Here is a 13,528-nt window from a genome sequence, read left to right as displayed (position 1 = left end):
TACAGTATACAGTTGAATATGACGCATGTACTACGTACCAATGTTAAATAACTTTAGGTGGTTAATTAACTGCGAGATTAATGTTTTTTCTAGTTTACTAATGAAAAGGATATATTATTAGATGAGAGACAGAACTAATTAACTAATGATTTTGTAATGTCGTTAATATTTACCATCTAATGTTGTAATCTCGTTGATATCAATGTCTAGTTACAGCTTAGTTAGCAAAGACTGTAAGATGGAGAATGCAAGATACTTAACTGTGATGTACAACTTAAAAATAACTACTTTTTATCTGTTGTACAGGTAAAGAAATCTGAATAAAATACTTTAGGTACATTCCTTTTCTACACAAGTGTATAGGTATAACTGAAACAAAAAGCAAACCCCTTGCTCCGCATACTTTCACGGGGGCGGCAATATTTACATATTTTTATTTTCTCGTTGTTTAACGTACAACGCACATCTTTCTGTGTGATCGCCTCCTATATATCTTAAGTACTAACGTCCGCAATCTCTCCTTCCCTTCATCTTCTTCCATCACTTTATATTTCTACTAAATTTGTTTAGTTATGGGTTCCGAAGAATTTTACAATATGATGATGATCAAGGGAAAGCGTAGCAAGCGTCAGAGGCAGTTGCTCGCGGCATCTGCCTCTTCGCTTGCCTTAACCATGGCTACCTCTTCCTCGTCAACCTCCTCATCGGATCAGCAATTTAGTAGTACTAAGTGTGTGATCGACGACAAAACTACACAAGTCGAACAAGACATGGCGAATTGTTTGATTCTTTTGGCTCAAGGTGGCCAAAATCGAGAACTCCCTGCCGCTACGACGTCGAATATCAAAGATTTATTCATGTACCAATGCAAAACTTGTGACAGAAGCTTTCCATCTTTTCAAGCTCTAGGTGGTCACAGAGCAAGTCACAAGAGGCCTAAAGCCGGATCCACCACAGAGACATTGATCAATCAGCACGAATCTGATTCATCGTCGATTTTTAATCACGACAATAGTATCTGCACTACTAATACAATTCTTTCGCTTCAAATATCACCAAGCAGGCCTGATATATGCAGTATTAAACCTAGTAATAACGCAAGATCCTCATCGAAAGTTCACGAGTGTTCGATATGTGGAGCTGAATTCACGTCCGGTCAAGCATTAGGCGGTCACATGAGGCGACACAGGTCGAGTCTCCTACATCGTGCATCAATGCCGAGTTCTAATCATGAGTCCGATAACGAAACGAAGAAGCCAGCTGCTGCTAATGTGTTTTCTCTGGACCTGAATCTGCCGGCGCCAGAAGATATGGATCAACAGATTGAAAGTAAATTATCTTTTGCTGTCAATGAACAAGTTATCGTCTTCTCACCATCTGCTTTGGTTAATTGCCACCTTTAAGTTGATCATTAGCCTAAATTGCATGTTACATATTATTGTTTTTTTTCTTCTGATTCATTTTAGCTAGGCTTTTTAGTTCTCATTCTTATAGAATATTAAGCAATTTAATTACCAGCTAGCTAGATTACGCTGTTTGCTGGAATTTATCATTCATTAAATACTGTACATTTGATTCTTTGAATTCTTTTTTATTTAATTAACTTGGAATATATATGATGATTTCTTTTAGTAAGTAAGTAACTTAATTGTTGAGGTGGTGAGGGTGATCTAAGATAAATTTTTTGAATGAAAATTTTCATGATGTACTCCCTCCATTCGCATAAATATTAAGTATTTTTTTTTACTTGCAATGAATTATCACGGATACATGATTATAATCATAAATATTCAGTTATTCTTTTATTTACGGAAAATAATCACACACAAATGGTTACAATTTATAATTGTGGCATGTTTGAGACCTCGACCGGGAATATAAATATATAGTGGCGAAATTATGGGGGGCAAAAGTAGGCTAAAGTTATGGGTGAACAAATATTTGGAGTAGATACTTATTTTTTTCAAATCTCGATTATCAATTAAAAGTTCGTAAAAAAGATTATTCAAATTATTATCAAAATATTGACGATATTTTATTTTAGTTCGTACTGTTTTGAAATTCTGTTTCCGTGTGTCAAACACTGAGAGAATTAGAAGGCAAGGAAGGTGGTTGATGGGAGTTGGAACTTGGGTGGCATCACCGCCGGTGTAACACCCAACCAAAAGAAATGAGATTCCCCTTGTGTATTTCACAAGAAAGCAAGCTAGCTATACAAATCACAAATGTAATTTACCCAAAAACAGGGACACATTGCAAGAGCTGCCCTGCTAGGGTGTAAATTCCCTTTTTTTTTCTGGGATATAATTTTATATTAATAAATTAAATTGATGATTCCACCTGTATACTGCATGTTCTTTACACGATGAAGCAACACGTTTGCTACATGTCTCAACACTCCAACTATATGCGTTTGCTAAATTGCTAGCCTGAAAGTAACACAACCCTTCCAATTTAAAATAACTGTTCAATTCTGGAAAAAAATAAAAACAATTAGCTTCTTATGTTTTTAGCATTACTATTCAAATTATAAAAAATTATTTTGTTCTAAAATAAATTATACGATAAATAATAAATAATGATGTCTATACTACCATAAACAATAAATAATGATGTCTTTAATGTAGTTAACACAGTAAGTATTAGTATTAATATAACTTTATTATCAATGTGATAGATTATTAATATGCATAATTTTTTTAGAAATGAATAGTTATTTTAAAATTGAGGGAGTAATTATCAAATGTTCGGCATGAGCATGACTTCTTGACAGCTCTATTAATGGAGAACTTAATCAAATTTATGAAGCAGAAACATCATATCTGTATTGAAGAAGAAGTGTATATTACATTGCTTAGCTTGTAAGATAAACCACTACTTTCTATTTATACACAATAGATAAGGAGAGAATTGTAACAAACTAATTTCCAGCTCCTCTAACTAACATTCCTTCTAGAATATGACAGCTCTATTGAGTTGACTTGCTATGTTGACTTTCTATATTAGTTACATCATCCCTATATTAGTTACATCATCCCCCTCAACCTTGGAGTGGGAAACAAATTAAGCACACCAAGCTTGGACATGAGATGAATCAGAGAGGAAGAAGAGAGAGCTTTTGTGAAGAGATCAGCTGGTTATTCCTTGGAAGCAATGTAGGCAGTAGAGACGATACCTTTCTGCAATTTCTCACGAACAATATGACAGTCAATTTCTATATGCTCTGTACGCTCATGAAATACTAAATTTGCAGCAATGTACATGGCTGATTTGTTATCACAGAAGAGTTGGACTGGTTTAAGATTACTAAAACCAAGTTCATGAAAAAGAGTGAGTAACCAAGTTATCTCACAGCAGACATCAGCTAAGGCACGGTATTCAACCTCTCCGGAAGATCGCGACACGGTGTGTTGTTTCTTGACTTTCCAAGATAATAATGAAGATCCTAACACAACACAATAGCCTGTAAGAGATTGACGAGAGAGAGGACAACCCCCCTAATCTGCATCAGCATAAGCAGTGAGAGATAAAGAGCTATTAGCAGATAACAGTATTCCCTGACCAAGAGTGTATTTAAGATACCGACCAACTCGATAGGCAGCATCAAGATGACACCGTCGAGGAAAAGAGAGAAACTGAGACAAAATATGCAAAGCATAGGAGATATCACGACGTGTTATGATTAAGTAAATAAGACGTCCAACCAAACAACGATAAGAAACAGGATTAAAGAGAAATGGACATGTAGAATTACTGAGTAGAGTGTGATTTTGCTCCATAAGAACAACTGCAATTCGAGCATTTTCAAAACCAACATCACGTATGATATCAGGCGTGTACTTGCGTTGATTCAAGTAAATCCTTTTATCAGACCTAGCAGTTGTGATGCCTAAAAAAATATTTGATTGGAACCAAATCCTTGATTTTTAAATGACCAGCAAGATGAGTCTTTAGATGAGAAATTGTTGTCGTATTATTTCCAGTGACCAAAATTTCATCAACATAGACTAGCACTGCCATAAAACTGGAAGGTGTAGCCAGAATAAACAAGCTGTGATCAGAACTAGCTTGAGTAAAGGCATAAGCTAACACAACAGATCAAAATTTGGTAAACCATTCCCGTGGAGATTGTTTAAGTCCATAAAGTGACTTAATCAGTCTGCATACCAGAGGAACTTTAGATATATAGGAAGCAAATTATGTTGGCAAATTCTAGCCTTGAGGAATAGACATATAAAATTACTCCTACAACTCACCATATAAGAACGCATTTGTAACATCCATCTGGGTGACAGACCAATTATGAATGGCTGCTAAAGATAATAAAACTCGAACTGTTGACATTTTTGCAACTGGTGCAAACGTTTCAAAATAGTCTAGTCCTTCTGTTTGAGTAAATCCACGAGCTACCAAACGTGCCTTGTAATGCTCTACTGTACCATCTTGATTGAACTTTACTTTTTATAACCATTTGCAGCTAACAACTCTTTTTCCAGGAGGCAATTGCACGATTGTCCAAGTTTTATTTGCTTCCAGTTATGCCAGTTCTGTAGCCATAGCTTCACACCACACAGAATGTTGACAGGCTGAATTATAAGAATTTGGCTCAGGCACATGAGTAATATTAGCAGCAAAAACCTGATATCAGGAGAAAATCTTGCTAACTGATGAGACAAGGTAGTAGTGTTGACTTTAGAAACTACAGTAGAGGGAAGACCAACATAGCCCTGAAATTTACTTGGAATGAACTTCACACGAGTACTTCGTCTAACAGGTATAGTTATAGTTGGAATTACTGGGGAAACCTCAACGGACTCCATAGGAGCAGGAATATATTCAAATTCCCTATTTTGCATCTTTCTATTGTTAGCAGCATCATTTGTGATTGAATCAAATGAATTTAGTGTAGAAGATGCATAGAAAGGATCTTCAGGAAATGATATATCAGAAGTTAACAAATGAGCAGGTGTAGATGAAATAGGAATATAAGCAAACAGGTTGACATTTTCCTGAAACATAACATCTCTGGATACAAAAACCTTTTTGGAAGCAAGATCCATGACTTTATATGTTTTTTGAGCAAATGAATAACCCAGAAAAATGCATTTATGAGCATGGTTACTGAATTTATCCTTGTGGGGAAGAGTATTAGTAGCATAACACAGAATACCAAAGACTCTAATGTGATCATACACAAGAGGTTTTGAGAACAAGATTTAATAAGGAGTTAAACCCTTCAGACTAGCCACAGGGGTTCTGTTTAGCAAATATGTGGTTGTTAAAATACAATCTCCCCAGAAAGAAATTGGTAGAGATGCCTGCAATCTCAAAGCTCTAGCTGTATTAAGAAGGGTCTGAATCAAATGAATCTAGTGTAAAAGATGCATAGAAAGGATCTTCAGGAAATGATATGTCAGAGGTAAACAAATGAGCAGGTGTAGATGAAACAGGAATAGAAGCAAACGGGTAGACATTTTTCTGAAACATAACATCTCTGGATACAAAAACCGTTCTGGAAGCAAGATCCATGACTTTATATGCTTTTTGAGCAAATGGATAACCCAGAAAAATGCATATATGAGCATGGTTACTGAATTTATCCTTGTGGGGAAGAGTATTAGTAGCATAACACAGAGTACCAAAGACTCTAATGTGAACATACACTTGAGGTTTTGAGAACAAGATTTGATAAGGAGTTAAACCCTTTAGACTAGCCACATGGGTTCTGTTTATCAAATATGTGGCTGTTAAAATACAATCTCCCCAGAAAGAAATTGGTAGAGATGCCTGCAATCTCAAAACTCTAGCTGTATTAAGAAGGGTCTTGTGCTTTCTCTCCACAACTCCATTTTGTTGTGGAGTGTAAGTACAGCTCTTTTGCTGAATGATACCAAATGAGGCTAAATAAATTCTGAAATCTGAATGTAAGAACTATGTGCCATTATCAGTTCTAAGACATTTGATATGACAAGAGAACTGTTTATGAATGTATGTTAAATAATTTATCAATAACAAAGAAACTTGACTTTTATCAGCAAAGAGAAACACCCATGTAGCTCTGGATAAGTCTTCAACTATAGTCAAAAAATAACTACAGTTTCCATGTGTCTTGTATTTGTAGGGACCCCAAACATCTACATGAATGAGTTCAAATAGACTAGAACTGCTAGTAATACTATCAGAAAAAGACAATATAGTTTGCTTAGCCAACATTGTTGTTGGTAAAAATTTCATGGAAGAAACAGATGGATGTCCCAAACGGGCATGCCAAAGCTTTGAGACAGTTACAGTTTGCACAGTATTACACATAGACTGAACATGAGTATTATGATCAAGCTGAGAATGAATTACATCAAGTAAAGACTCAGAACTATTGACAGGGTGATGTAGAATATACATTCCATCATAAAGCTCACCGATCTCTGTGATCTTCTTCAAAACATGGTCCTGAACATAACATGGATCTTTAGTGAAAAAGGCATTACAAGAATTTGTAGCAGTGAGCTTTGGAATTGACAGCAAGTTATAATTGAAACTTGGCACATAAAGTACGTCAGTCAAGACAATATTAGTATGTAGAGCTCTAGTACCAATATGTGTAACAACAGTGTATTGACCATTAGGCAAATGCGACACAGAATTAGTTGTGTGCACATCTTGTAGTAAGTGAAAATGAGGAGTAATATGATCTGTGGCACCAGAATCTATAATCCACATATTAGATTTCAAAGCATGCTTACTGTTTGTATGACAGACAAAGTGAATGACATTACCAGCCATATGTGGAGTAAAAGTATTAAAAGTAGGTCATTGACTGTTCATTCCAGATGTAGATGCAGCATTATTGTTTGCAACAGGTAACTCTTTGAAACTGCTCTCTATCATAGTCATAAGTTGTTGACATTGAGCATTAGTAAATCCTGCAGTATCAGGAGCTTTCACTGTAGTCACTGATTTTGAAGAAGTAGTGTTGACATTGTAGGCATGAGCAGTTTTGACTCGATGTTTAGGCTTAGGTTTAAGTTTACCATGAAGCCTGTGCCATGGGGGATAACCATGCACACAAAAGCATTTGTCTCTTGAATGACCAGACATTTGACAGAAATCACATATTTATGCATTCTCAGGTTTCTTGATGTTACTCTGTCTTCAAGATTTGAGACCTCCTCTTTGATTATCATAAGACTTATCATAAGTCTTAACAGATAAAGCCACAGACTCAGTGACATTAGTATTGATCCCCAATTCCCTTTGATTTTCTTCCTGCATCAATAGACTATAAGCAGCGCTAAGAGATGGAATTGGTGTCATTAACAGGAGATGACCTCTTATAGCTGTATACTGCTCACCAAGTGCCATAAGAAACTGTGACAACTTTGCACTTTTACTAAAATTGTCCAATTTAGCATTCACATTACAAGAGCACTTTCCACAATCACAACGTGGCACAGTTGAGATAGCATCTAAATCATCATGAAGAGACCTAAATTTTGTGAAATAGGCAGAAATTGACAGATTTCCTTGACTCAAATAAGCCAGTTCCTTTCTCAAATTAAACAGCTTAGGAACATTTGTCTGAGCAAATCGAATAGCAAAATTATCCCAAATGTCTTTAGCATTATTCATGTACATAACACTTTGACGAATTTCAGGTGAAACAGTGTTCAGAAGTTCAGAATCCATGAAATAACAATATCATTTCAACGAGTCCAATGTAAAATCAGATTAACATCAGTAGCAGTAGTTGCAGGTTTAGTATATGTGCCATCAACAAAACCTAGCTTTAGTTTAGATGAAAGAGCAATCTTCATAGATCTAAACCACTGATTATAGTTTTGCTCAGTTAAAGTAACAGTAACGAGAATTAAACCTGGATGATCGGATGGATGTAAAAAAACAGATGATTTGTATCAAGAGTGAGAGAAGTAACCAGTGAAGATGCGTTTCCTGTTGCAACATTCAGATATGAAGGAGAAGCCGCCATTGATGACAGTTATGAGCTTCATAGATTATGAATTAGAGTAGCAAGACAGATCTATCGTAATAGAGAAAGATAATGAATATGTATGTAGCAGCGGAATAGTATATAATATAGGGTACAATGGCTCTGATACCATGACAGCTCCATTTATGGAGAACCTAATCAAGTTTATGAAGTAAAAACATCATATCTGTATTGAAGAAGAAGAAGAAGTGTATATTACATTGCTTAGCTTGTAAGATAAGTCACTACTTTCTATTTATACAGAATGGATAAGGAGAGAATTGTAACAAACTAATTTTCAGCTCATCTAACATTCCTTCTAGAATATGACAGCTCTATTGAGTTGACTTGCTATGCTGACTTTCTATATTAGTTACTCCCTCTGTCCCATTGATTTCTATACAATTTCTATTTTGGGATGTCCCTCTCATTTCTATACACAACCTAAAATAGTAAGTTTATAATAATATAAAAACAGATCATATTATATTATATTATTTTATACAGATCATATCAATCACCATTAACTTATAAACCACATTTCCTAATTAATTAATCTCCTGATTAAGTTAACCAACCTACTCACCCTCACCCTTTTCCTCTTTCCTTCTTATTTTGTGCGTCCCTATCTCTTCCCCATCCATTGATAAAGAACCCTAAAAATCTCCGATCTCTCTTTTTTCCTTTTACATAATGGAATCTCAATTAATACATCATTCAGCCCCTTCCTTTAACTCAGACTCCGAAACCGTCTCTCCGTCATCATCTTCTGTCCCGACTGTAGTTGGTGAAGATTCCCCGAAATCTCAATTAATTAATGATTCAGTCCCAACATTTAATCCTGACTCTGAAGTTGTGTCTTCACCATCTCTACCCCCTATTGCTGAAGTTGTTGCAGATACCCCTGAATCTAAAATCATACAGTATTCTGTTAAAGATGTTAAAGATGCCCCAGAGAAGATGAAGAAACGTACTTCCGATGACAAGTTAAACAATCCTAAAGCAAAAAAACTGAAGTTTGATGACCCAAGTGGTCTGCTGTCAATTTTTCTTCCCCGATTTTACAAGTGAAGACTGGTATGCATAATCACTTATTGATTTTACGATTTTGTGGTAAATTTAATAGTACATGGCCTAATCTCTAATTATTCAAAATATATCTTATTTTTAGATTGACCTTGTGAATTTCAGTCAGACCTTGTGAATTTCAGCATACCTATTAGCCTCAACTGTGTTTTTACTTTCTCTGTTCTCCTACTTGTCATTTGGTAATGCAAAACTTGATAATTTTTCTTGTTTTCTTTATATTTTCTTGAGCCTTAGTAATTCAAAAGTTCAAATAAAAGGTTAATATTTCCTCTCATGCAGCTACAGAATGAATTCAGCAGCATATTTGAGTCTGCATCAACATCAAGATATGAACTACTGCATAAGTTACAAAAGGTAATTCTGTTTCCTAGCATATACTGCTCCATTACATACCAGAATATGAAATCAAAACAGATTATAGAAAAATATATAAACAACACTTCTGATCACTAATTTCCAAAAACTGTTGCATTGCTGCTAGTCTCGTTTAATGCCCTTTCCACTATGTATAGTGGAGCGCTGATTTGAGTAGGTAGTAGTCCAAGTCGTTCAAGTCTTTTTTTCCCATGTGTGGCAGCTTATAATTGTTGTTACCATGATGTTTTAGTATCTCCGTCATACAATTCATAAATGACAACCACACGTAATTTAAAGTGGTAGGACTAACTTCGTCATATGCTTGCTTCACGACAACAACTAATTGAGTAACCGTAGTAGGTGCCTTCTCATGTTGTAGTCCTTGTATTATTCTAAAAAAACCCAAATCGTTGATATTGAGATCCAGACTATTAGGTGGTTGATTAGCTAATGTAATGTGAAATCCACCATCTTGTGCAGCCTTGATAAAATCTTCATCATTGTCACTTATATGGGGTCTAGCATTATCTTGTTGGATGACGATATGTTTACTAAAGTCAGATGGCCATTTAGCTTTAATAGCCGGAATAATCTTTTCGATTAAACATTGTTTGATCACAAGTTTGGTGATGCTATCTATGGGTTTTACTTGTATGACACCCCTTGCTCTATTCTTACTTGCTCTAGCCGCCGGCTCCTCAAAAGTGAAAGGAAAGATTCCTAGTTTACCATCAAATATACAAACCCCGTCTTTGTCATACCTAGGTCTCGCAACCGCACTCATAAACATAACCTTTGTTATAAATCTCTTGGATTTACAAGTTCTATGCGGTTCCGGTTCATTGGGCAATAGGTAGAATTTTTGTGATGTTTTAGTCATATAAAACCACTTCTCGTCTATGTGAACCATACAATACATGTCTACACATGTTGGGTTTGTATGGAGTGTTGAACTTTCAATATGCTTCAAAACAAACCTCACCCATACTTCCATATTTTGAGATGTTAAGTAAGGTTTCAAGGCATTCGAATGCGATTTAATTTTCCCCCTTTGAATATATCTATGGACAGTAGATTTAGGTGCATTAAGATGACAAGCAAGGGTCCGAATATTGGTTCGTAACCGTAAAGGAATTGAACTTACCTTTTCTAAGTCAAAAACTTTTTTCTTGTTACCACTTTTGTATTTTCTGTGCAAATCAGGCTCCTCACCACTTTTGATGGATTGCAGAATTGATTTCCATATCTTTGAAATGACGGCCCTGGTGACTTCATATTTAGAAGCAATATCCTTGATCATTCCATTCTTTAACTTGTTATTGCTGTAATTTAAAATCAGAATACGACCAATTTGATCCTTTTCTAAATTTGTCAATCTTTTTTCTTTTGCAGGAGGACCCCTAACAGTGGCTGGAGCTTCATTTAAATCTGGAAATGGGTCTTCATTAAAATCTGGCAGCATGAAATCAACCATTTTTGTTGTAGATTACCTGTTGTATATAGAGTCAGTAGTTTTTTTCTGTGTAAAGTAGTTCAGATTTATATATGTAGTTCATGTTTCTATTTGTAGTAACAGCCTAACAGGTGACAGGTGTCTCTTTGTAGTCATTGAGAGGCAATATTTTAATTCCAGATTTTGGTTTAGGCGGTAAATGTAATGAGTTTCCCCCATAGAGCTTCCCCGTAAAGCTAATCATCTGTCATGTTTATTAATATAATAATGCTAAACTTTGCTTATTCATTATTTTAATAAGCTCCTTGTCCTCAATGCCCTCATGAATGGTATAATATTCACTGGGACAGAGGAAGTACATCACTTTTTTGATTACCGTAGTAGCAATTGCATGGGTGTAAATTTGTGTTTTTAACCAATTTCTCAAAGTAGTTAAAAGGCATACGAATGTATAGAAATTCTCCACCCAATCACCTTCAAATTAATATATTTAATACTTAAATTTCAAATCCAATTTTAGTGGATAAATTTATGTAAAATGTAAAACAAAATTAGGGATTTTCAAGTATATATAGGGTTTATTTTGCAAAAAATGATTTGCTTTTTATTTATTTATTTTTTTGAAAAAAATACAACTTTGCAACAAAATATATAATTAAGTGTAATCAAACTAGCCTCAAATGTAATCAAAATGAGTTACAGGAGCCCGCAAGGGTTGACTCAACCGGTTAAATTAGGGATAACTATCCTTTTGGTCACAGGTTCGAATCCTACGGGAGGAGAATTTATGATTATGGCTCTTGAGTCAGAACCTGTCGCTTAAATGCGTTCACGTGGTTTGCAGGTTATTACGTGAGCCCGTAGGGTTTGCGCACTAGGCTAGCGGCTGCGGATTATCTACGATACAAAAAAAAATAAAAAAAATAATGAGTTATAGGAAAATGGTAAAGCGGCAAATTTACTTAATTTTTTTTTTATTATTCCTATAAAAATTCTAAAAAACCTAAACAACTTTTACCCGGTTTACATTTACAAACTCACAAGTCACCACCCATGTTTTTTTTTATTATTTATTGATAAATATTTAAAAAAAATAGATTTAGATTTTATAAAATAGTAATAGTTTATACGTTTTGTAAGTATTTCCAGAATTAACAATATAAATACTTATGTTAACATGTTGATGGTGATATTGGAACCATATATTTTTATTGGAATATATAAAAGGAATGAATACTTATATTCAGTTTTTGATAATCAAAATCGCCAACTAATGTTTAGAGGTTGCTTATTATTATAATAATAATAATAGAAGTATAAAATGAATTTTTCCCTCACAACTATTTATTATTTTTAATGCTAAGCTCGCAAATTCTAAATCAGTAGAGTATTTTAATGTTTAGAGATTTAAGAATTTAGGGATTTAGGAGAGGTGAACAAAAGAGATTAGAGATTAGAGATCAGAAGGAGAGAGAGAGAATGAGCGTCAAGATGGAATAGATATTTTTCATAGTTGGGTTGGGCTTGAATCAAATGGATTGGGCCAACAAAGCTGATTCCTTTTTCTTTAATGACTCGCTCGGTTACGGCTCGAGTTTGATCGGCTTGTATTTGTTCACGAACAAGTTCGTGTTCGGCTTATTAGTTAACGAGTTTGAACTCGAACACAATTTTTGTTTGATAAATAGGCTCGGCGGAAAAAAAATGAAAACTCAACTCATTTACGTTAAAACTCGGTACGATTCGGTTCGTGACCAGGGGCAACACAGGCAATCCAAACTCAATTAGGAGGAAAGTTAGTTATAGAGACGCAATCCAAACTCAATTTGGAGGAAAGTGAGTTATAGAGACTTGACACTTGTAACTTGCTGTAACAAATTTAGATTCACAGAGGAATAAATTTGGTATATAATCATTTCTACCTTTGGTTGAGACTAGGGTTATAATTTGGACCGAACCGAGCCATCTAACCGATAACGAGTTGAGTTATAGTACTTTTTAAACAAGTCAAACAACTCCTTTAACTTAAATGAGCTCAAATCTCTAATCGAACTCGACTTGTTTATTAAACTAGCTCAAATCTCTAATCGAACTCGACTCGTTTACTTGTGAGCTAATCGAAAAGGGTCGAGTTTACTTACGAGCTAATTGAGCCGGGTATACTCCTGAGCTTATAAATTTAAAAATTATTAAATATTAAAAAATTATTATTATTTTACTATTTATAAATAATAAAAATAAAATTTAGTAATGATTTAATAATTACAAAAGAGTTCGAGTCGAATCAGGTTCTCGAGTTTTAAGCCGAGTTTACTCGGGTTTGGCACTTACTCGGCTTGATGCATTTAACTAAACTAATTCAGATTTGTGTTCGAACGTGGCTCATATAGCCCATCCGAACAAGTTTTAGCTCGACTTGCTCGCGAGCAGCTAGGCCGAGCAAGCAAGCAGCTCAAACTCGAATTGCAGCTCTAATTATGGTCATTTCTTAGCATACTCGTAAGGTAAATGTTCATTCAATAAAAACTAATTCATTTTTCCCGAGTTTTTTAAAGGGAAGGAAGTAAGTGGTAAGGAGGTAAAGTACTTTCATCCCACTTTTGGAGGGAAAGTTTTGGAATGAAAGTTTGTTAAATTTACATTCA

At 34.9% G+C, this 13,528-nt stretch overlaps 3 protein-coding genes across 3 annotated transcripts; 1 reads left to right on the top strand and 2 right to left on the bottom strand.

Moving 5' to 3' along the window:
• Window positions 1–465: 465 nt before the first annotated feature.
• Window positions 466–1,761, top strand: LOC141711126 (zinc finger protein ZAT5-like). Its single transcript, XM_074513560.1, has one exon. It carries the CDS (start codon window positions 573–575, stop codon window positions 1,401–1,403), a length of 831 nt encoding a protein of 276 aa, XP_074369661.1. The 5' UTR covers window positions 466–572; the 3' UTR covers window positions 1,404–1,761.
• A 5,388-nt stretch (window positions 1,762–7,149) lies between these two features.
• Window positions 7,150–7,683, bottom strand: LOC141715166 (uncharacterized). The gene has a single exon (XM_074518645.1). The coding sequence runs from the start codon at window positions 7,681–7,683 to the stop codon at window positions 7,150–7,152; it is 534 nt and encodes a 177-aa protein (XP_074374746.1).
• Window positions 7,684–9,575: 1,892 nt separating this feature from the next.
• Window positions 9,576–10,904, bottom strand: LOC141715165 (uncharacterized). Its single transcript, XM_074518644.1, has one exon. It carries the CDS (start codon window positions 10,902–10,904, stop codon window positions 9,576–9,578), a length of 1,329 nt encoding a protein of 442 aa, XP_074374745.1.
• Window positions 10,905–13,528: the final 2,624 nt, after the last annotated feature.

Source organism: Apium graveolens, chromosome 3, assembly GCF_009905375.1.
Source record: "Apium graveolens cultivar Ventura chromosome 3, ASM990537v1, whole genome shotgun sequence".
Taxonomy (NCBI): domain Eukaryota; kingdom Viridiplantae; phylum Streptophyta; class Magnoliopsida; order Apiales; family Apiaceae; genus Apium; species Apium graveolens.
This window is presented reverse-complemented; position numbering and strand designations above follow the sequence as displayed.